The 25220-nt window shown below is 41.7% G+C and overlaps 1 protein-coding gene across 3 annotated transcripts; it reads left to right on the forward strand.

The window, feature by feature from the left end:
* Nucleotides 1–67: 67 nt before the first annotated feature.
* Nucleotides 68–23201, forward strand: TEX26 (testis expressed 26). Of its 3 annotated transcripts, XM_055426830.2 has the most exons (8): nucleotides 135–286; nucleotides 1127–1210; nucleotides 4596–4680; nucleotides 9729–9894; nucleotides 12956–13106; nucleotides 20363–20539; nucleotides 20707–20868; nucleotides 22592–23201. In XM_055426830.2, exons 1-8 carry the CDS (start codon nucleotides 226–228, stop codon nucleotides 22663–22665), a joined length of 960 nt encoding a protein of 319 aa, XP_055282805.2. In that variant the 5' UTR covers nucleotides 135–225; the 3' UTR covers nucleotides 22666–23201. The 3 variants fall into 3 exon arrangements, with proteins under 3 accessions (XP_055282807.2, XP_055282805.2, XP_055282808.2); XM_055426833.2 differs by lacking the exon at nucleotides 1127–1210 and having other exon boundaries at nucleotides 147–286; XM_055426832.2 differs by lacking the exons at nucleotides 1127–1210; nucleotides 4596–4680 and having other exon boundaries at nucleotides 68–286.
* The last annotated feature ends 2019 nt before the right edge of the window (nucleotides 23202–25220 follow it).

Here is a 25220-nt window from a genome sequence, read left to right on the forward strand (position 1 = left end):
CAAATACACGAAAGTAAGGTACCCATGGCACTAGAAACACATCTTTTTACCATCGTGCAGTGTCCTCACCCGGCCTAGTAAAGCGCTCAGCACCTCGGGGCACCGGGGAGGAGCTGTCGGGAGCCTCCTGCGTCTCCATGGCGACGCGTCACAAAACAGCCTCCACCGCAGCACCCAGTCGAGCTGGTGGAAAGCGCCCCGCGACGACGGCCTCTTGGAGCAAGAATGGCAGAGCCTGGGCCGGAAGATGCGTGCCCTTCTCAATATGGCAACAAGAGACGGCCAAGTAAGCCTGTGGACCCTGCCGCCTGGCCCGGCGAGGTTCGGGGGCGGGGTCTCCCCTGGAGCTGGAGTACCTAGGGCGAAGGCTGCCTAGGTCTTCAAGATGCCGCCCTCTTATGGATGGAACTCAATTTAAATAGAGGCTGGGAATTCAGGGAGAATGAAAGGGCATTCATGACCCTGCGTCCCCCCAGCCCTTCGCCCTAACTCCTGCCAAACCCCTCCCTAAAACGCTCAGTTGCTTAAACGCCCCATGAAATGCCTAGGAGGATTCAAGGGAAAGACTGACGCCTTTGGGAGAACAAGGCTAAAGACAAAGACGGAACGCTGGTGGGGAGCTCTGAAGAGAGCAGACCCGGGGGAGCCCTGATCCCAGGCAGGATCTGAGAAACAGCCCAGAAAGCGAGGCAGGGCCGAAGAATGCAGAGACGCGGACCCCCAGGCGCATAGGCAGCAGAGGCTGGGAACTAGAGCCTTGGTGCTTGCTTCTAATCTTCGCTTCCCTTTCTTTCAAAGGGATTTTGTATCTAACAGAGGCAGTGCTTTTAATACTAATTCTGCATGCAAATGCCGCAGGTTTACTAACTCAGCTTTTTGTGTCGGTGGAGGGAGAGTCACTCTAGCTGTGATGCTAGGGGCATGATTACTGTGTAGTCAGCTCCATCCTGGCCTTTCTCATGGCAATAATAACCCACTGCAGCCCTCTAGCTGGGTAATTGTGGTTCCCTGGTGGCTCCAGAGCAGTGGGGATTGTTCAACTGTAAATTCCCTAGGATTGCAGTCCCAGGAGAATGAATGAAATGTACACTTTCATCCCATTCATCCCTTTGTAAATTACAAACAGCAGATGCAAAAAAAATTAATACAAAAATATTTACAACGCCGAGTTTCTCTGTGGTGTCCGGGCAAACAGGAGAGGCAGAGGAAGGTGAGTGTGTATGTGGGGGGGCGCTCCTCCCCAGGGTCTCCCCCTTTGCATTCCTCTTGAATCTCGTCTCCCTGTCTAGCCACCCTCTCTTGGTTTCTTTCACTGTCTGCTCTCCCCTCTCTTGTCTGGGAATGTTGTGATCCTCCAAGGTGTATCCCTCTTGGTTTACGTACTCTATCTGAGTGGCCGCATCCTGCCACAGGGCTTCAAGTCTACACAGAGCTGCCAATTTGTGGCTCTCTAATTTTAGCTCATAAACTCCTCCTCAATCTCAGATCAAAATATCCATCTGTCTACCACATGCCTTTGGATGTCACAGGAGGGCCTCAGACTCATGTACAAAATTATACTCTTTGTCCTCCTAGACTTGGAAGTGCAGTGAGGAGGATTCCAGCTGCTCAAAGTAGAGGGGAGGGCACCGACCCCTCAAGGTCACCACCAGGTCTCATTGATCCTGCCTCCAAAGTGCCTCTTCCCCTGGGGGAGTTTGCCCCTTCACACCCAGTCTCAAATCTCTAACAGTCACTCCATGCTGCGCCATCCTCCCTTGCTGGAAGGGTCACCCTCCAAAAGGTGGGTCTGATGTGTCACTGCCCAGGTCTGGTCTCAAAATAGGATGAGGTCAATGATGACCACCGTGGGCTGATTGCTATCGAACTATTACTATCGACTGGACTCTTAAGTGCTGGATTTGTTCCAAGGGCTATCATAAATTAACATGAACGGGTGGCTGAAAACAACCGAAATTTATTTTCTTACATTTTGGAGACCAGAAGCCTGAAATCAAGCTATCGACATGGCTGCACCCCCTCTGGTGGCTTCCGGGGAGAGTCCTGCCTTGCATCTTCCAGCTTCTGGTGGCTGTTGGCCCTCTTGACCTGTGGCCCCATCACTCCAGTCTCAGCCTGCTTGCTCACCATGGCCTTCTCAACCTCCCTCTGCCTCTCTCTTATGAGGATGTTGAAATTGCATTTAGGGTCCAACAGATAATCCAGGATGTTCCTCACTTCACATCCTTATTGCATCTGCCAAGAGTGATGGGGCCCAAGTTGGTGTTGCTTGCTTAGAAAAAACTTCCTGATTTCTCTAAGAGTCAAACTCAGAGCTTCAAATCAGGCTCAGTGATGGTTCTTTAGAGAGCAGCACCACCTCACAGTTTCTCCCCACCTACTTGTCTATGCTTGAAATTCTCTCAACAAAGAGCATTAATTCTGCAATTGGGATAAAATGCTTTAAAGTGTAAAGTGATTCCCACTAAAGCAGGAGAATCAAAGGATAATGTCATTTCTCGTATGATGGAATCAGAGAGTAGACAGGAGTCTGCAAGCAGAGGGACAGAGCATGACAGGCAGGGGCTAAGCCTTTCAATAGATTAGGGGAGCCTCAGGTGGAGGTGAAACTCACCAAATGTGAAGGGATCATCTCACCCAGGTGTTAGTGAAATGTAAAAAGCCACAGGTAACTGTCAAGATATGAAGGAGCAAATGACCACTGAATTAAAATTTAAAACTATATTCCCAATTAATTTGGTGGTACTCTGTTGGCAGAGGTTGGGCAGATCAGTTCTAGGGTCTGCCAGTGCAGGAGACCTGTGTTTGATATCTGGGTTGGGAAGATCTCCTGGAGGAGGGCATGGCAACCCACTCCAGTATTCCTGCTTGGGGAATCCCATGGACAGAAGAGCCTGGCAGGCTATAGTACATAGGGTTGAAAAGAATCAGACATGACTGAGTGACTAAGCACAGCAGTGAATTCTCTGTCCACACTCTCCCGGGTCTGCCAGCAGCATTTTCCTTGTAGGTTGTCCCTCCCTCCTCCTGGAACCTCCTTTTTCCTTCCACCATCCACAGCCTCCTGGTTCTCTGCTTATCTCACACTCCTCTCAGCCACCTTCTCCAGCTGCTCCTCATCTCCCAAACCTCTTGACATTGGGCAGCCCTGGGCTTAAGCCTTCGGACATCAGCTCTTCTAATGACACTCCGTCCCTTGCTGAGCTCACCCACTGTCATAGCTTTAAAGAACATCTATACCATACAATGGGATTCCCTGGTGGCTCAGTTGGTAAAGAGTCTGCCTGCAATGCAGAAGACCCTAGCTCGATCCCTGGGAAAGGAAGATCCCCTGGAGAAGGAAATGGCAACCCACTCCAGTATGCTTGCCTGGAAAATCCCATGGATGGAGGAGCCTGGTGGGCTACAGTCCATGGGCTCGCAAGGAGTTGGACACAACTGAGTGACTTCACCATACCATACAATCTTGAGCAGTCATTACGAAGAATGAATTGGAGCTGCACCAGATGAGTTGGAGGGATTTTCATATCATGCTATTAAGTGACAGATAAAAGAGATACACAAAGGTTACTTTGTGTAGGATGAGCCTGTTTTTGTAAAACAAAATAGGACTAAAACCCAATACATTGGGATCTCCCTCGCAGTCCAGTGGTTAAGACTCCACACTTCCAAGGCAGGAGGCATGGGTTTGATTCCTGGCCAGGGAACTAGATCCCACATGCCATGTCATATAGCCAAAAAATTAAAAATAAATAAAGAATAGTGGAAATTTAAAAAATAAAATATTTTACAAACCAGTTTGTTACCGAATTGATATACATATATGTCAATCTGTATATGATTGTATCTGCTGGTCTGAAAGTCTGCAAAGAAACAGGCACAATCGTTAACGTGGGAGGAGGGATGGGTGGAGGCTGAGGACAGCATGAGCAAGAAGGAGTCAGGAGAAGGGGTCCAGGAGAGAGCCTGACTTACGAACTATGACCCCTTTTGTGGAAGATCAGTTCATGCATTTACAGATGTATCTAATATGATGCATGAAAAGTCAGGCATTAAAACAGTGATAGTGCATGTATTAAGATGATAAAATTTCAAATGAACTCCCTTTATATTTTTATGTATTGCTCAAATTCTTGAAAACAGTCTATGTGAATTCTCAAGGAAAACAATAGACTTATTCGAGTAACTTAAAGGAGGGCTGCCCAGGTGGCTTGGTGGTAAAGTATCTGCCTGCCAACGTGGGATATATGGGTTGGATCCCTGGGTCGGGAAGATCCCCTGGAGATGGAAATGGCAAACTACTCCGGTATTCTTGCCTAGGAAATCCTATGGACAGAGGAGTCTGGCGGGCTACAGTCCATGGGGTCTCAAAGGATCAGACATGGCTGAACACATTTTTATTTAAGGGGGAAACTCAGATAATTAAATTGAGCTTCCCTTCTTCCCTGGTGGAGCTCACAAGTTGGCCTTCATTCCTTTAGACTCTACATTACCACTCAAAATGTTTGTCTCGTAAAATTGCTTTAGGTTTTGAACTAACATTTGATCAAAATATGCTGTCTGCCACATTTAAAACCAGTTTATTGTACTCTTAGCAGGTGATACCGGTTGGGATTCTTATGCCACCACGATGAGGACTGCATTCACACCTAAGACAGGAACAGCACCTGCTTTGTTTCGGTACATCCCTATTCGTGCCAGATTGATGTACACGCTTGAACTTGTTCACCTGTCTTTTATTATTCAGTGTCCAAAACTGATAGAGAGCAATCAGAGAAGGCTTATAGAAAATGCATTCAGATAAGACCCAATGCACACACAGGTCTCCTCCAAGTGTCAGAGAGGGTTTTCACCTTAAAACAGTATCCCAAGCCCCTATAGGGAGATTTAGAAATTTAATACATGGATCCTTCATAAAGCCACTGTATGTCATGCTTTACAACAGAGTCAGTATATAGTTAATATAATTGTGCTACCTAAACATGGAGCATGAATTGAGTCCATTACCTGGTTTATAGGAGGTAGGCAATAACAGCTGAATAAGGAATTGTTAGCACTTCCACCCAACTATAGTCTTAGAAGGTCGAACAAGGTCAAAGTCCGCTTACCTTTACCTTCACCCCTCCAACTATTGGTTTCTAAAGCAATATTGCCTTGCAGATTCTCCCCAGCTCCACCTGAACCGAGGGTGGTGGGAATTTCTCTCGATCAGCTGCCCCTCTAAGCTCATTGGTGGGTGAGCAAGCGTGAGGCTGCCATCTTTCATTGCATCAGTGGTCGATGGGAAATCAGCATGGAGGACCCCCCTTGCCCGTATTTACTCTGTAGATTGCTTCGAATGTAGAGGATCTTTTCACCTTAGAAGTGCACATTGTTGAGAAGTCCAATGGAGTATTGGCCAGACTGCGGCAGTGCAGTTAGGCAGAAATGGGTTCTGAGCTGAACCTCAGCTCCCTGTTCTAATTAGCCCTTATTTTCTCCGCTACCTTAGACAAGTAACAAGCCCAGTTTTACTTCGGCTAAAAGATTTAAGGTTGGCAAAGTGGGAATGGTGACTCCTGACTAACGTGTTTGTTCTGAGGACAAGTTGAACACACTAGCCTCCTGGCTAGCATGAAGAAGTTACCCCCAGATTTCCGTTCATTTTCCCCCAGGCTAATATTTATGACAGACTTCCAAAAAGCACAGGGCTACAAGACTCTTGATTTCCGAGTTGCTTGCTATCCCACTGAGTCACATTATGTCCCCTACGGGGAGATTTACCATCTGACAGTAACGGTTGTCTGAAGAGGAAACATTTGGGATGAAAGCCAAAACCAAATGGGTACTTATGGAGTCTAGGTCAGTGGTCTTCAAATTCAGTCTTTTTTAAAAGTTCACAGGAAAGTTCTCATCATAAATTAAAATAACTGTAAAACATAAAACTTCCAACCCATCCTGAATATTGACATTTTAAAACAAGACCATTAAATCATTTCTTTACATATAACCAGTTAATAATCTAACCACCTTAGCAAATTGATACTCTTTGACCTTTTAAAAAATATATACAAACAAACTCTTCGTTAATAGATTATTTATTTCATTCTCTTTCCTTCTTGAACTCTTACTCCTAGTCCATTTCCTCCATAGAATTTTACCCTGCTCTAATATATTTTGTGTTTGAAAGCAATTTATTGATCACTCCATTATACCTCTTTGCAACTGTTTCAGTATATTAATTGAAATTAATTTTTAAACATGTTATGTGACTCTGAGTATTGAGTTATCACAATTATTTTTAGTACAGAATTGCTGAAAGCAATAAACACATTACAAATTGTTGATAATTACTAAATACAAAAAGTAAATTTTTTTGAATTGCATCTTAATGAGATAAATGGGGATGTTTTGTTTTCAATTACTTTATGTCTCCATATTTGAGTGTTATTATTTTTGGAATAAGACCATACTCAGCATCAATTTTTACTGCTTACTTTTTTTTTTTTAATAAATGCTCGTATTGAGAAGCCTTGTTCTCATAATTGAGTAGATGTGAATGAAAGGAGTTTTAGTGAAGCATTGCCATTCAATACTCTGAACTCTTCAGGGTTTTATGGCAAAATCACAGGTAATTTTTAATGATTGATTGGCTGACAGCTTGGTTGGGTACTCCTTCACTTTTATTGAAAGCAAACAATTAGATGATTTGTCATCCAGTTACTGAGTTATTCCCTACCTCATTTTCTGAGACGTGAAAAGGCACGTCTTAACAAATGATTATTAAATTATATCTGTTACTCCTTCACTTGGAAGAAACTTATTTCATATTAGATACTCAAAAAGGACTTGGAAAATGGCAACATTAATTTCAGTAAATGTTTTCCAATATAATATTTTTTAATCATTACATACTTTAAATCTATTTTTATCCAAATCTTTGAGCTAAAGATTTAACTCATGCAATTTATACCAGGCTTACATAGCTGGTAAAATCAGTTGTTGTCCAACCAGCAAGTGAAATTAGGTTTATTTCCTGTCAAAATAAAATCTGGCTACACTTATAGTTCAAATAAATGTTAAAATATGTTTTGAGAAATATTATGAAAACTACTGATAAATTATGGAATGCATATTTTAGTGAAGATTATTAAAAGTAGACAGGGGAAGTGTAAAGTGATTAAAGTCTAATATGATTAATTATATCCAAGTAATATAAATAATATAGTGAAATGTGTAAGCTATCTTTGAAGTGAGGAGTATGATTTAAAAAAAAATGAGGTTTCTTAGTTAAATATGTTCTCGTATGTGCAGAACTCTGGTGCTTGACTTTGGGAAGTAGATAATACCATGCATAAATATCAGAAACAATTTAATTGATTTCTTTAGATACCAAACATTTACTATGCATTTAATGAAAGAAAAAGTTATATAGTTTAACATATAGTTATACAAGTAAAATGAACAGTATGACAAGCTAGCATATACTTTCATGTATTAAATATTTTACATAATAAAATAAAATGAGGATTGGTTATATTGAAGTAAATGTTTCATAATACATATGGGTTTAAAAAGTAGATTTAAATATCTTACTGAATGATGAATAAAAAAATCTGAGAAAAGATCACAAGATTTTCATGTACCAGTTTTATACAGTAAATCTTTGAAAATGTGATAGTCTCAGAAAGATTCCAGTTACACTGAAAAGAATCAGCATTGCCATCCTGTACTGTTTCATCTTCACAGAGATGCTCTTCTTTCCTGCTATCGACATATCCTAGGGACTTTTTTAAAAGCTGGAAAAATGCTTACATTTAAAGATGTGAGTGAAAGAGCCATTTTCAGCAATCTATATTCTCTGCTCTCTTAGAAGCTCTCCTTAGAGAGGGATGAACATTTGATAGTTGTTAGGAAAGGGAAAACTAGCAGTTTCTTTCAGCCACACCATCTACAGCATACCTACATTCAGGACATCCCCACACAGGCCGTAATACTCTGGTTACAGTCCCACCCTTCACTCTTGACCTAGAACAGCAAGTCCTGGCTAAGTGTATGGAATCTGGGTTACAAGAGGGTTCCCTGAAAGCACTATAATGAAGTTTCCCTTTGCCAGGCACCCTTCTCACAGTTAGCAGCTTATACCCTAAAGTATAATGATGAAGAAGAATGCGGGGAGCAAGAGATGGGAGATGTGGGAAAGTCCCACATAGATATGCAGATTTGTACTTGGGGAGACACGTTAGGAATGAGTATACTGAGAAATGCATATGTGCAAATCTATTCCTTTAATCTGTGCTGTGTTCCCTTTGCAAAAATCTTCATGTACCTTTGATGACTTCAGTTTGATTTAGGACCACAGTCATGCTTGCATCTGCTCATCTGAATGACAAGTGAAACAGTCCAGCATCCAGATGGATCCCACTTTCCAGATGTTTGGTTTCTTACAAACATAACCTGAATCTAACCCATCCCTCTTTTTTTTTAAGTCAACATGAAATATTTTAGACATAGAAAAAGGAATATACAATAAATTCCCAATTATCATCCAGCTATAATAATCAATAACACATGGACATTTTTAATGTATATTCTCCACTTAGCCTTTCCACTAAATAATACTGAAGCAAAATCCAGGCATTATATCATGTTAATTCTAAATATTTGGGCTTCCCTGGTAGCTCAGATGGTGACGAGTCTGCCTGCAATTCAGGAGACCCAAGTTTGATTCCTGGGTCAGGAAGATACCCTGGAGAAGGGAATGGGAAAACACTCCAGTATTCTTGTCTAGAGAATCCCATAGACAGAGGAGCCTGGTGAGCTGCAGTCCATGGGGTTGCAGATAGTTGGACACAACTGAGTGACCAACACACACACAATTCTAAATGTTTTTATGTCTCTCTTAAAGATAAAGACTATTTAAAAATATGTAACAATACCATTATATTACCTAAAAAAGCAATTCCTTAATATCAAATAGCCAATCAGCAGTAAAATTTTCCCCAATTGTCTCATAATTTAAAAAAAAAAAGTTGGCTAGAAATTGAATCTAGACAAGGTCTACACATTATATTATCTTTATTCACTTAATCTATAGGTTCCTCTACTTTTCTTTCTTTCTTTCTTTTTTTTTTTTTTGAGAATATCTTTGTCAAAGAAACAAGTTATTCTTCTGGATTTTTCTGACTCCACCCTCATCATGTCATTTAAAAACATCCTCTTTTTCATGTATTTCCTGTAATCTGATATTCCAAAGACTTCATCTGATTCAGGTTGGGTATTTTGACAAAAATACTTAATAGGTGGTTTTGTGTGTGTGTATTCACAGTGGCAACCACTGATCATTTCATTATTTCAGTAGGGACTTGAAAACCATTGGTATCCTAATTCTTATATTTCTTCCTTTTATTAACTGGAATACTTTTCATAGAAACTTTTCTTTACCAAGTATCTGGTTACACTGAACTACTAGTTTATACAGAAGAGTACTCAGTTCCTTAAAAAAAAAAATTGATTTAAAAAATTAATGAGTTTCAGATTATTCTTTTAAATTTCATATTAGGACTCCCGTACTTTTGTTAAGGGCCATCCTAAGATACAGGATTGTTTTGTTTCAGGGAAACCTAGATATTGAATTATTTCTGGCATCAAGCCTGAAGCCAGCCAATCTTTGAAAAATTATTTGACATGTGTATTGTTGTGAAATTTGGTATGTAAATCTTAGTTTGGTTTCTACTCTTTTCTTGTAGTCAGAAAAGTACCAGAAGGCTAGGATATACATATTCACTTGGTGATCCTATTCCTAATCAAACACAGTACAATGATGAGTATGTCTGGAAACCATATTCTAAAGAGGATTCAGTCAATGTTGGGACTTCAAGAGGAATCAAGAACCACAGATTTTACCCTAGTCAGGTAAGATACTATCTACATATCTTTTGACTTTAATATTGTATCCATAATCCAATAATAATCTCAATCCATAAGAATGAGAGTTTGGATATATCCCAAAGATCCTTCATCATCTACAGCTATGGTCCTTCTTAGACTATTTTTTGCTCACTTTCTCACAATTGTTTCTACTTCTCCCTTATCCCCCTAAATAAGAAGTATTTTTTAATTAAAGTGAAATTCATGTAGCATGAAATTAACCATTTTCATGTAAACAAATCACTGGCAATTAGTATTCATAATGTTCTACAACCACCATCTCTATCACATTTCAAAATATTTTCATAATCCCAAGAGGAAACTCTGTATCCATTAAGAAATTACTTCCTGTTTCTCTCTCCCCTAGTCTCTGGCAACTATCAATCTGCTTTCTGTCTCTATGGATGATATTCTGCTACTGCTGAGTCACTTCAGTCGTGTCCGACTCTGTGTGACCCCATAGATGGCAGCCCACCAGGCTCCCCCGTCCCTGGGATTCTCCAGGCAAGAACACTGGAGTGGGTTGCCATTTCCTTCTCCAATGTGTGAAAGTGAAAAGTGAAAGTGAAGTAGCTCAGTCATGTCCGACTTGTAGCGACCCCACTGACTGCAGCCCACCAGGCTCCTCCATCCATGGGATTTTCTAGGCAGGAGTACTGGAGTGGCTTGCCATTGCCTTCTCCGGATGATATTCCAGATATTTTATTTGTGGAATCATACCATATGTGACCTTTGTGTCTAGCTTCACACTCCAGTTCAGTTCAGTTCAGTCGCTCAGTCGTGTCTGACTCTTTGCGACCCCATGAATCACAGCACGCCAGGCCTCCCTGTCCATCACCAACTCCTGGAGTTCACCCAAACTCATGTCCATCGAGTCGGTGATGCCATCCAGCCATCTCATTCTCTGTCGTCCCCTTCTCCTCCCGCCCCCAATCCCTCCCAGCATCAGAGTCTTTTCCAGTGAGTCAACTCTTCGCATGAGGTGGCCAAAGTATTGCAGTTTCAGCTTTAGCATCAAGTCCTTCCAATGAACACCCAGGATTGATCTCCTTTAGAATGGACTGCTTGGATCTCCTTGCAGTCCAAGGGACTCGCAAGAGTCTTCTCCAACACCACAGTTCAAAAGCATCAATTCTTCGGCGATCAGCTTTCTTCACAGTCCAACTCTCACATCCATACATGACCACGGGAAAAACCATAGCCTTGACTAGACGGACCTTGGCTGGCAAAGTAATGTCTCTGCTTTTTAATATGCTATCTAGGTTGGTCATACTTTCCTTCCAAGGAGTAAGCATCTTTTAATTTCCTGGCTGAAATCAGCATCTGCAGTGATTTTGGAGCCCCCCAAAATAAAATCTGACACTGTTTCCACTGTTTCCCCATCTATTTCCCATGAAGTGATGGGACCAGGTGCCATGATATTCGTTTTCTGAATGTTGAGCTTCAAGCCAACCTTTCACTCTCCTCTTTCACTTTCATCAAGAGGCCTTTGAGTTCCTCTTCACTTTCTGCCATAAGGGTGATGTCATATGCATATCTGAGGTTATTGATATTTCTCCTGGCAATCTTGATTCCAGCTTGTGCTTCTTCCAGCCCAGCGTTCCTCATGATGTAACTCATAGGCTTAGTTTAAAAAGAGCCAGCTAGAATTCCTTCTCCACTAAATGAAAGTAGCTGACCTTCTCTCTGTTTTCTAGGTACTATGTACCCTTCTCCCATCATAAAAGGCAAAGCTCAATTTTAGCAGAGGATTTCATTTATTGGGTTGCCACATGGCATGGTGCCGCCTGGGATGGAACCAGGACATGTTCAATGGGTAATAAGGTAGTAGAATTTGATGGTCAGGTCAGTAGAATTTAAGGTCAGGATTTGATGACTGAAATAATGTAAAAGACAAGGTGGGCAGTGAATGAAGGATGCTGTTCCTGGTTTTTACTTGGATGGCTGGGTCTGTGCTGATGCTATTTACTGAACTGGAACTTTCAGGAGGACCATGTTTGGTAGAGAAAGGTTTAGGGGAAATGTGAGCTCAGCTGAAGGCATGTTGGGTGAGAATATGTCCAATAGGCAGTTGAATGCACGAATCTGTGACTTGAATGGAAAAGGTGAGCTTTAGATGTAGACTTTGGAGTCATTAGAACACACACACATATGCCCCATTTAATCTGGTTCCTCATGGCACCCACATATAATCTATTTACCTCTTGAGTATTTTCCTTAAAATTTATAATTAATGCCAAATAGTTACAATAATACACTGTATATGTATACATATAAAATACACATACATACTGGACAGCATTTATTTTCCCTTTAAGTGTTATTGAAGGCTCTTAACAAATGACAGCCAGGGTGGCAGGGTGTCCTGTGCTGTCTCAATGAGAGCCAGAGTGGGAGGGTCCTGTGCAGTCTAAGCCAATGAGTATTCCTCTGCCAGCCTGTAGACTCTCCCATCACCTAAGTTGAGGGTCTATTGCATTATTTACTCTTCTGAGGCCTTTCTGCCATTTTTGGCCCATTGTTTTGCTTCACATCCCACATTCTATGTATCAGGAAACCTTATTTACCTATAAAATATATTTAGAATATGATCACTTCTCCCAGTCATATTTTCTTGTCTTCCACATGAAAAGTCAAAGAAATGACAAAGCTCCATGTTATAGCTGGGTCAGATGATGGCTCTGCAAGACACTGCAATTTTAATGTGGTAGCTGGGTATAAAGAACTCAAAAGAATGTGTATACAAAAACACTTCCCAGGTGGCACTAGTGGTAAAGAACCCACCTGCCAATGCAGGAGATGTAAGAGACCTGGGTTCAATCCCTGGGTTGGGAAGATCCCCTGGAAGAGGAAATGGCAACCCACTCCAGTATTCTTGCCTGGAGAACCCTATGGACAGAGGAACCTGGAGGGCTACAGTCCATGGGATCACAAAAGTTGGACACGACTGAAGTGACTTAGCACATACATATAAAAACACATGTGTTCTTCATTCCATGAGGTGAAACCCTGTGGATTTTCTTGAAAATTGTGTTTCTATCCGTAGGACTTCTTTCTCTGGACACTACCTCAATCGACAACCTCAATAAAGAGCTACTTTCCTTGGAAAATTGCTGCATCAATGGAAGAGGTTCGGAAGGCAATAGGAAATCAATTTATTTCCATCACAAAGAGAGACTTTGTGGACCGATCGAAGGGTAAACATTCATTTTTCTCCTTTCCCTGGTTAAAACATTAGGCACCGGAGTCTCCATGGTGAGCAACACAGATGTGGTCTCTTCCCTCAAGACACTCACAGTATAGACGGGGAGAAAGGCAATTTTGCAAACAAGAGTTGACCTAGTGAGCACCTATAAAAAGGTGCACATTGTGGGAAATGCAGGTGCTGTGGGTGCACAGTAGGACATTCAGCCTAACACTGGAGGAAGAGGTCAGGAAAGGCTTCTTGGGTCCAAAGGACAAGGATGAGCCAGGAGAAGATGGTGGGGTTGAGTTAAGCCTGATGTTTTCAGTTATTTACTGCTGGTTTACCATTTTAAAAACACTTATGTTAAAATCCCTTTTATTAAACTGATATGTGCATAGAGTGAAATCTAATAGTTACCTAAAGGCTTACAGTGAAATAGCAATGACCCCTCCCCCATCCACTCTTGGTCCTACTCCCACTGACTATCAATTTCCATCCTTTCAACTATTTATTCTTATGGGATCCTCCATATTTTACAATCATATCCTCATGCTACTATTTCTGATTCATCAGTCTTAGGCATTATGATTGACTCCAGTTATAGTAACTGAGGATGTGGTCCTCCTACAATTCTTTCAGATGTCCCCTCCATCCGTTCTCTCAATATAATTATATTACAAATTTGGTGTTAATGCAATTGCTAGTGTTTATATTATGATTATGATCATCTGATATATTATAATTATATTAACACTGCTTGGGCTTCCCTGGTGGCTCAGTGGTAAAGAATCCATCTGCCAAAGCAGGAGGCACGAGTTTGATCCCTGAGTCAGGAAGATCCCCTGGAGAAGGAAATGGCAGCCCACTCTAGTATCGTTGCCTGGAAATCCCATGAACAGAGGAGCCTGGCAGACTACAGTCCATAGGGTCACAAAGAGTTGGACGTGACTTAGAGACTAAATAGCCACAACAACAAACACTGCTGAGCCAAATGATATTCTATGGGTATGTTTCCTTTTAGTTCTCTTTTGCTTTTTTTTACCATAGTTAATAATTAACTCTTTTCAAATGCTTAGTTTTCTATGTGCCTGTCACACTCACTGAATCCATTTTTACCTGGTCCAGCATCTCAGTACATCACCTTCTGCTGTGCCTGGTGTCCCTTAATCCAGAGCTTCTTTGGTTCAGTTTTGCTCCAAGAACCTGGCTAGGAAGCGTAATCATGTGACTACCATGAGATTAAGAAGGTGATCCAGGGAATTGTAACCACTCTGTATCCAAGTTTTGACCAAGATCACCTGTTTTCTGCCGTGAGCCTCCATACCAGCCTTCCACTGAACCAATTCCCTCTGACTTTGAGCCTGCTGGAGTTTTGCTGTGTGGATTAGCTCACGTTTTTGTTAACCCCTTCTGCAGTCCCTTCATTTAAGCTTTCTCTACTTTGCTAACTCAATTGCTGCATCTCTATGTGGTTTCCATCTTCTAAAAATGTGTTAACCTCTCCAATCTGCTCTCAGTCTGGTCAAGTGTGGGGAGAGAGGAGTCATTTGCATGGATACCATCCACTGGGTTTCATAGGAAGCACTGCTAATTATTTTACTTCCAAACCCTTCCAATCTGGTCTTTGTCCCCATCTGGTCATTGAAGCTACTCTTGTCAACGTGCCCAATAACCTGGCAGCATGAAATGTCGGTAGCCGCTTGCTCCTTCTTGAAACACTCTTCCTTTGAACTTCTGTGACACCAAACTCTCCTGGTTTCCCCTACTTCTTTGTCTCCTTTTTTTGGTCTTTTTTTCTACTTGACCTCTAACAGAGTTCCTTAGGGTTCCTGGTCCCTTTATAAAAGCAACTCTCCATCATCCTGAGGATTTCTGCATTTGTATCTCTTCCTCAAGTCCTTCCTTGGGCCCCTGATTTTGTGTATTGGGGGATCAAGTAGAGGCCTCATTAGGGTTCCAAGTCATCACCTTCTTCTTCCCCTAGCACTGAACTTCCTGTATCATCTACAGACCCCTGCAATTCCATCACCACATGGCAGCCAGAGACTCTTTCACAGTCTAAACTGGATCGAATACTTCCACTGCTTCTTTTCACTGTCTTCCTTTGCACTTTGAATAAAATCCATGTTCCACTTCCTTCTCTTGGTTCACAAGGCCCTGCAAGCCTGGCCTGGCCCTTGCTTTCCTCTTCACTCCAGCCCTCTCATTCACTAGTCTTCAGCTACATGAGCCTTTTTTCAGTTCCTTTACCATCGCAACCTCTTTCGCACCTTCAGTCAGCACTCAGCCTGCCCTCTCTGCCTGAAAGGTGCAGTTTCATTTTGTCACTCTCTTGACTGCAGCTTAAATGTCACCTTGCCTGTGAGACCTTTCCTAAATTTATCTGAAGAGGCGTGCTGTCATCTTGTTTGTCTGTCGCCTTTGCATTTTGCAGTCATTTGTTGATTGATTCTTGTTTCCTGTTGTTTGTGCTTTACTGTTTCCTCCACTACTCAGTATGACCCCCAAAGCTCTTATTCACTCAGGGCCTAGTACAGTATGTAGCCTCATTCCCTGTAAATATTTGTTGAGGGATGGAGAGAATGTTTGGGAAGTATACTTTCTGAAGCTGGATGGGAACAGAATCAAAAGACCTCCATACTTGCAGATAAAGGGTCATGGAAAAACATGTGAAATGTCAGCATCCTTAAAAGATGTCTTTGAGCTTCCAATTAGAGTTGTGCTTTCTGCAAGCACAAATTACCATTTCCCCATGTGTGGATAAATACCCCAGACCTGTCAAGACTCCCTCCTAAATCTCTCACCTCCATCTGCTTCTTTCCCTCCCCACGGCCACTGCCTAAATTCAGGCTATCATCATCTATCTCTTGGATGACCTCTAATCCACTCCCCTCTCCAACTTTGTCTTCTCAAGTCCATGTCCATACTAGGGTCATAGTAAGTTTCCAGATGTGCCAATTGACATCACTTACCAGCTTAAAACCCCTTCAGTTATATCCCCCTCCCCACCTTTATCCCCAGGATAAAAGCTAAGTGCCTTAAGGTGAATGCTGTACAGTCTGTTCCTTGCCCACCCCCGCAGCATCCTCCAGCTCCCACGACTGCCCCCTACCCTCCAGTTTTACAATGCCTCCTGTAACCTTGTACCCTTTGCCCTCTGCCTCTTCTGTGTGAGGACCTCTCCCTCCTTTTATTTTTAATCTATCTCTGTCCATGTGTGCTCAGTCCCTCATTTGTGTCCGACTCTTTGCAACGTTATGGACCGAAGCCCTCCAGGCCCCTCTGTCCATGGGATTTCCCAGGCAAGAATACTGGAGTGGGTTGCCATTTCCTCCTCTAGGGGATCTTCCTGACCCAGGGATCAAAGCCATGTCTCCTGCGGCTCTTGCATTGGCAGGCAGTTTCTTTACTACTGAGCCACCCGGGAAGCCCTATCTCTGTCCGTAATTGAAGTCTAAATGTAAACTTCATTTCTCTCCCAGGAGTCTTCTCTGATCCCCCAGATTTGGATCAGTGCCCCTCCCATGTTTTTATAGCTCCTGTTCTTTCCTCTTCCACAGCATTTATCAAATAATATTGTGATTCCCTTTTATGTATCTGTTTCTCTATTACTTTAAGCTTCTGAAACACAGAGACTGTGTCTTATCTTTGAATCCTCATTATTGAATTAAGGCCAATGAGTGAGAAGCAGTAGGAGGGGCTTGTTTACACATTCAGGCTTGAGAACTTGGCTTTGATGAATTAGAACGGCAGAACTAGCTTTCCCCGGGCCACAGATTAAGTGCCCATAGTCTTAGTAGTTTTGAACAGTCCTTGCTGTAGATTTACAGGGGCCTTTCTGCAGCCATCATGTGCTATGCGTGCTAAGTTGCTTCAGTCATGTCCAACCCTGTGCGACTGCATGGACTGTAACCTGCCAGACTCCTCTGTCCATAGAATTCACCAGACAAGAATTCTCAAGTGGGTAGTTATTTCCTTCTCCAGAGGATCTTCCCCACCTAGGGATCGAATGTCATGTGCTGTGCTTAGTTGCTCAGTCATGTCTGACTCTTTGCAATTCCATGGACTATCTCAAAGGGGCAGTTTCTCCCTTTGGGCTATAACTACTCTGGTATCACCTTTGTGAAAGTGTGAAAGTGGTAGTCGCTCAGTCGTGTCTGACTCATTGTGACCGCATGGACTGTAGCCCACCAGACTCCTCTGTCCATAGAATTCTCCAGGCAAGAATACTGAAGTGGGTAGTCATTTCCTTCTCCAGAGAACTTCCTCACCCATGGATCGAAGCTGGATCTCCTGCATTGCACATGCATTGTTTACCAACTGAGCCACCAGGGAAGCCCTATCACCTTTACCAACTGGAAAAGAAAACCAGTGGGAATTGGTCTCTTGAGGCACAGGGATAGTCCCTCAGGGTGGGGTTGGCATTGGGTCAGGTTATCGTCTCTGTTGGGACTTCAACAACATTATGGCTGCACTTCAGCACTCATATGGTGTTCCTCAGATCCTTTTGTATAAATGAGTGCCAAGTTTTATAAAGACTATAAAACCATTAGTTAAGGATTAAGAACTAAGAGTTACTGTAAGCATATATCATGTAGGCAGTCACTAGAGTGTGGTTCAGATTAATTACTAATACATAGCGATTATGTTTCTTTTTTCTCTTTTGTTCACTCAATTTAGTAAATATTTAATAAGGTCTATTATGGTGATATGGACTAAGGATCAATGAAGACTTACTCTTTCTCTTCAAAGGAACTCAGAGTAAATCCAGAGCCTGATTTTTTTCATCTCTGGGTCTTCCTCTCCAGTTGCTGTACTTATGGACAAGTCTCTCAAGACCCTTCACAGTGTGGATCCTAACATTCCCCTCCTGCTTCACCCTCAGCTACTGCTCCTCCCTACCCTGCGTTCTTCACATTCACACCAACTAGACTGCCTTTGAGGAATGCACTGTGCATTCTAGCTTCAGTGCTGACCATTCGTCAAAACATACCTTCTGCTGTGTCTGCCTTTCTTTTTTAATTTTTAATTGAAGGATAATTGCTTTACAGTATCGTGTTGGTTTCTACCAAACATCAACATGAATCAGCCATAGGTTTACCCATGTCCCCTCCCACTGTATCTGCCTTTTGATTCTTGCCTTCCTTCCACCTCTGGGTTTCTTTTCTTTTCCTTTTTTAAAAGATTTTTCATGTGGACCATTTTTAAAGTCTTTATTGAATTTGTTACAATGTTGCTTCTGTTTTTTATGTTTTGGCCACGAGGCATGTGGGATCTTAGTTTCCTGACTAGGGATTGAACCTGCACTCCCTGCATTGGAAGGTGAAGTCTTATCCGCTGGGCCACCAGAGAGGCCCCTCCCTCTGGGCTTCTGTAGCACCTTATCCAAAGCTCTGAGTCAGTGATTCTTAAGCATATGGGAAGCTTGTTCACAGTATAAGTGCCTGGGTCCCTCCCACATCTAGAAATGCTCAGTGTCTGGGATGAGGTTCAGCAACCGTCCTAGTAATTCTGATGTATTATCTCCATTTGTTACGGTTGCGAGACATTACATTCTGTATCTGCGTCTCCTGTCTATCTCTCTCTCATCACACTCATTTGAGGTTGTCTTAAGGTCGAACAATGACGTAATTATCTCTAACTTTGGCACAGAACACATGTAGGAACTGAAAGCATTTGCTTTTGAGTTGTAGCTAGGAAAAAGGGATAGACATCTGCAACAAATGGGAATTTGCTTATGAATAAAACTATTAGTAATTCACAAAGTCCGAGTTATATGGATGGTGCTTACTAGCAACAGTGCCAGACGGTTGTCCAAAATATCTTAAGGAGCATCCTGATTTTGGAGCCTTAGAGTTTTCTCCTCTCTATAACCTTATCTTCTCAGGCGGTTTATGAGGTCATTATGAGGGCCATTGAGTACCCATGTCCCCTCTCCCTGCAACCTCTAAATTAAGAGACACCATGCAGTGAAACCCTTTCCCCCTGAGCTGTTCTGGACGGAGATCATTCTTTAAAAAATCAATATTAACTGCTCTTGGGTGCCAGTAGATGACATCACATATTGCTTGATATACAATGTACATTGGAGTCTATTTCCAGAAGACCTATTGAAAAACTATTTTGGAAGAAGAATCAAGGTTAGTGTCAGTAGTAATTAGCACTGTTGTGACATTGCTCATGATACTCCTGTTTTTAATATTTTTGTTCTGATTAAAGCTGGTGTTGTCTGATGTGCCTCTGAACCAACATTTTGTAGCGAGAATTAGGGGTGAGTTCATTCTAAGTGAGATGATGTGATTCTCTCCTTCGTTAATCTGGTAATGCTTGTGGAACCTGGCTTTAGCTAGTGTGTCAGAGGTTTTAACGTTCATATTAGTGAATATTTCTTAGCAGAGTTATTTCCAAAAATAATATTATGACCCACTAATAACAATGATCTGGCCTAACTATCCATCAGTAAGGTCCTTTTTCGAGTGGTTCTTTTCCAGGTAATGGGGATGATGTGTACTGCCCATCTAAGGTTGCTGGATTGGGCAAATAAAAATACAAGATGCTCAATTAAAACTGAATAATGATATTGTGTTAGTGGCTCAGTTGTGTCCGACTCTTTGCGATCCAATGGATTGAAGCCTGCCAAGCTCCTTTGTCTATAGGATTTCCCAGGCAAGGATACTGCATTTGCAGGCAGATTTTTTTTACCATTGGAGCTACCAGGGAAGTCCTAATAACAGGTAAAAAATGAGTACTTATACAGACACAAAATATTATTCATTATCTGAAATTCAAATTTAATTCCACATTTCCATTGCAAGGGCCTTGTGCAGCAACCAAAACAGCAACTACCACAAATTTAACTGAACTCTTATATTTTATATGGCAACCATAGCCCTATCTAAAATTTCTCACTCTGCTTCCTAACCCCAGCCCCAGGGCCTAGGCAGGACTACTGGAGTGAGGCATGCTTTCTGAGTCCATGAAGCAGAAACAAAAGAACACTCCTAACTGATGAACAGTATATTCATTAGAAACTACTTCTGATCATTTTAGCCTATGCTTCCTGTGCCTGATAAAGCAGAAAATTATTTCTTGGTTGGAACGTCCATAAAAAGTACATTGACCATACCTCTAAATGCAAGAAGAGAGGGTTCTGAGTGTGATAAATTGGAAGCTACTGCCAGAAGCAAAATGGAATGAAAATATGATGCTATTTAGAAATATCTTACAAGGAGTAATTATTGCCTTTCATTTGTACCTCCGCCCCAGATCAGAAGGATAAACAGCATTCTCAGATGTTTCTAGAATGGAAAAAGTTAGTTCCCCGACCAGCAGACACAGAATTTCGACGGAATTATCAAATTCCAGCTAAAATTCCTGAGTTACAGGATTTTAGTTTCAAATATGGATGCTACTCGAGCCTACCCATTGCTTCTCAAGGTCTAGGTGAGTACACCTGTAGCTTTTTAAACAATTTTGTAGACTGTTCTTATTCCAAGATTCCTCAATACATTCCACAACACATTTGTAGGGCCTGGGGAGTCCCACAAATAAAGGCTGGGATTCTCTGCTCAGTGACAGTTTCTTGTCTTCCCTTCCCTGTGTCTCTCTAGTCCCTTCTGTGCTGTACAGCCACATGAGGAGCCAAGAGCGCACGAAGAAGCAGTCCATCTACCAAAGTGATTACGGGAAAGCCTACCTGGATTTCTTGATGATTCTGAACTCATTCAGCCCCTCTCAAATCACAGAGTACCTTCAGGGTGTTTCCTACAAAGGTGAGATGAGGTCTCAAGTTACTATTTGATAAATTACAGATCATAATAATACGTGGCTTTCCACCAAATAGAAACTTTGCCAACTTCTAGCCCCTGGTGTTCAATATATATGTATGTGAATACAAAAAGGTAGCACAGTGGTAAAGAATCCACCTGCCATTGCAGGAGATGCAGGTTCGACCCCTTGGTCAGAAAGATCCCCTGGAGGAGGGCATGGGAACCCACTCCAATATTCTTGTCTGGAGAATCCCATGGACAGAGGAGCCTGGAGAGCTACAATCAATGGGGTCACAAAGTGCCAGACGTGACTGAGCATGCATGCAACATATATAATTTTGTGTAAACCTCAACCCATTGAAAATAAATTTTTCTTCAAAGAGGCCCCAGTGAATATATCCCCACTTATTAAAAAGAAAACATCTAGCTTTTCACTTACTTCTGATCTCACTTGGCTGTGGTTGAACTGCTCCAGGGCGACTTCTCTTTTCCTTACGGTTAATTGATTTCTCCAGTGGAAGTCTGTACTCTCTCACAGCTTTGTTTTAGTTTGTGTAGTCTTTATTTCCTGTTTGGTGTTTTTTTTGTGTGTGTGTGACAGTCTTAGGGTACATGCAAATCTTCATGTACCTCATCCTCAAAGAGATAAATGTCATTCAGGACTGGTTGGGTCACTTTCTAGGACACATATTCCTATATCACCAAACTAACATGTTACGTACATTATAAAACATTCAAAGTTAAATGTGAGATCACAAAAACAAATGCAAACTTAGGTGGAGAGTAACTCAGGCATGCACGCGCGTGCGCGCACACACACACCCTGATCTCGAGCCCTTGGGTGGCATTTGTCACACTGAGCACAAGGACAGGTAACATCACTTGCATTCTTCCTTTCTCTTAGTTTTGGCTGCATAGATGGTAATTTTTAGGAGTGACAAAGCTTTATAGCTCCACCAGGTACAATTTAAAAATATGTAATTAGGATTAGGGGACCATAGATGTTCATAACCAGACAAGACTCCTTCAATTTCCAGATGAGGAAATGGAGGCTGGGGAGAGAGGGGCCTCCCATGGTCAGTTATCACTCAAAGACTGCAAAGCCTACCAATACTGGTGGGCAGAAAAGCAACCCTGGCTTTCATGAAACTTTTGGAACAAAAGTCTCTACTGTTTTGTTTATCATCGCATCACCCAGAACAAGCACTGTCTAGGTGCTTCACAGATAGCACTCTTCATCCATTCCAGCAACTGTGCTGGGTAAGTACCAGTACCTTGATTCAGAGATGAGGCAACGGATGGATAGAGATGACAGATGTACGTCCTGTGTGCTCAGTTGTGTCTGATTCTTCGCAACCCCATGGACTGTAACCTGCCAGACTCCTCTGTCTAGGGAATTTTCCAGGCAAGAATACTAGAGTGGCTGCACAGAACAAAAGCCTAAGTCTATTTCATTCCACAATCCACGCTTTTTCCGGGAAGTCTTGCTGACCCCTTGAATATTGTTTGCTCTTCTTAGTCAATAATTACATTCAAGAGATGTTGAATATTGAAGAGTCTTTTTAGCTATTAGACATAATAACTTTGATTATCGTGATTCTTTTGATCTCATTGAATTCATATTTAGAGTACTATTGTCAGATATTTGTCTCCTTAGAAATTTCTCTATTTAGCCCTGAAATAGTTAAGTGGAAAATTTCATCCTGTTTTTCTTCATAATTTTCAGAAAGGCAGATTCTTGATCGCTTTATTCGTTCTTACTGTGATGCAGGCCAAGGGATGGATAAAAAAGAAAAATAGTTCAAATGAAGAACATCTGAAAGTAACTGAGTTGTTTTCTCAATAATCAAGAAAAAATAAGATCCAAATTGTTCTGAATTATAATTTCATCATGATTTTGTGTAATTTTGTTTGTTTTATTTTTAAACAATAAAATCATTTAAGGCTGAAAATCACCCCTTGCCTCCCAACCTATTCCCACCCGATTTTAACTGTATCCAGTGGGTTTTGATATAATGTTTTTTCACCATTCTCTTTTGGATACTTACTTTGTGTCTTCAATTCTGGTTTCCTCTTTGAACCAGGAATTATGTGGAAGAGTTTTCTTAATTTTTCAATAATTAGGGGATTTAAAAATTCATTATTGTTGATTTTGAATTTGAAAGTTAAAAAACAAATCTCTGCTTTGGGAAAATTAGCAAACATTTTTTATGCCAAGTATAAGAATGATTTGTGTATTACATGAATAGCAGAAGAAAAAATGTATAGTTAATTGTATTTTTAAGCCACTTCTTTGTCTTAATTGTTTAACTGTCATATTCTGAGGCAAAAATATTAAAAACATTCCACAATAGAAGTGTTTTCATCAATGTCTCCTAGTATTTCTGGGATTTTTTGCTACATATTTTTGGCTCCTATGTTGTTTATCAGTGCTTATGACTTATACAGAGCTTCTTCATTTTCCTATTACCTGTTATTCTTCTTTAACCATGTTAATGGTTTTGACCTTGAATTATGTTTTAATTTATATTCATGTTGCCATTCATGCTGGGTTTGTTTTTTCTGTGCATTAACTTAATTCCAAATTTCTCTCTCTCTCTTTTTTTTTTTTTTTTGCTGTTTATGTCTTTCTTGGTGTACTGGGGACTGTAGCTGTGGCCCACGAGTAATTTTATATGGATTCTTTCTCAGTTTAGTGTGTGCAGTGGGACTTCCTGTCCTCCCAGCACTCTCCAGAGCAGGGCCTATATTCCATCAGGATCTTGAACCAAATATTAAACATTGAAGAGCCCTTTTTTCAATGAATATTTATTGAACACCTTTTATTGCCAGGCAGTGTTGTAGGTCTTGGGGATATACTAGCAGTGAAAAGACATACATGGAGCTTGTATTGTGGAGAGAGGGACAGATAATAAACAAGTGAAAAAGAACAGGAGAACTACAAAGTGTAAGTGCTACACACAGCATAGGGCTTCCCTGGTCCCTCAGATGGTAAAAAATCTGTCAGCAATGCAGGAGACCTGGGTTCAATTCCTGGGTCAGGAAGATCCCCTGGAGAAGGAAATGTTGGAGAAGATTACCTGCTCCAGTAATCTTGCCTGGAGAATTCCATGGACAGAGGAGCCTGGCAGGCTACACAGTCCATGGGGTCACAGAAAAGTCACACACGACTGGGCAACTAAGCATGCACGCAAACACACACAGTGTAAGAAGTGTTGTGATAGTCCAAGGCTCCTATAAGGAGGCCTGGTTTAAGCTGACCCATTAAGAAGAGGAAGGGCCAGCCGTGCTAAAAGATGAGCAATAGCTTTCCAGGCTTGGGGAACAGCAAGCCATCCAAGTAGGAAATAACTTGAAGTGTTTCTCAAAGTGTTCTGGAAAGAGTCAGAAGGCAGAGTGGCTGAAGCATAGTCGGCTGGGGACATGGAGCAGAGGGTCTGTCAGACAAAAGAGGTCAAGGAGTCAGGAGTCAGATCATGCATGGAGAGAGTGTCATCAGCTCTTGAGAGCATGGGCTCTCTTGTTCTAGTTTCTGTGTTCCAGAATAGTCAATAAACTTTTGCTAGTACAAGTTGTGTATACCTGTGAACGTGGTTTGGTTTTATGTTAACCCACTTCCTCAGACTGTGCTAACAAAGCTTCGCCTGAGGCTGAAGGTTTCATCTCTCCAGACATATTATAGCTGGATCTTCAGCTTTCCACCATCCTCCTTTCCACAAAGGTCCATCTAGTCAAAGCTTTAGTTTTTCCAGTAGTCGTGTATGGATGTGAAAATTGGATTTAAAAAAAAAAAAGAAGGCTGAGTGTCAAAGAACTGATGCTTCTGAACTGTGGTGTTGGACAAGACTCTTGAGAGTCCCTTGGACAGCAAGGAGATCCAACCAGTCAATCCTAAAGGAAATCAATCCTGAAGATTCATTAGAAGGACTGATGCTGAAGCTGAAACTCCAATACTTTGGCCACCTGATGCTGAGAGCCGACTCATTAGAAAAGACCCTGATGCTGGGAAAGATTGAAGAGGGCTCCAGCCCCTGGGAGTCCCAAATGGGATCACTGACCTCTTTTTTAAATTTTTTTGGCCAAGTTGCCTGGTTTATGGAATCTTAGTTTCCCAACCAGGGATTGAAACTGGGCCCTCAGCAGTGAAAGTGCAGAGTCCTAACCACTGGAGAACTAGGGAATTCCTGATCCTTGACTTCTTAAATGAATTTTTTTTAATTTACAGATATTAAATTTGACTCATCGTGCTGTGACATTCTATGGACTTTTACAAAGGCATAGTATCATGTGCTTATTCCAGTATCATACAGAATAGGTTCGCCACCCTAGAATATCCCCTATCTGTGCCTAATCCA

This window comes from Moschus berezovskii, chromosome 13 (assembly GCF_049115385.1).
Source record: "Moschus berezovskii isolate FMDL1 chromosome 13, NW_MosBer_1.0, whole genome shotgun sequence".
NCBI lineage: Eukaryota > Metazoa > Chordata > Mammalia > Artiodactyla > Moschidae > Moschus > Moschus berezovskii.

Coding starts and splice junctions, on each gene's coding strand:
- TEX26 (XM_055426830.2), top strand. CDS start 226: ATGGCAGAGCCTGGGCCGGAAGATGCGTGCCCTTCTCAATATGGCAAC. Junction 1,211..4,595: donor AACAGGAGAGGCAGAGGAAG/GTGAGTGTGTAT, acceptor TTGTACTCTTAG/CAGGTGATACCGGTTGGGAT. Junction 20,540..20,706: donor CATTGCTTCTCAAGGTCTAG/GTGAGTACACCT, acceptor GTGTCTCTCTAG/TCCCTTCTGTGCTGTACAGC.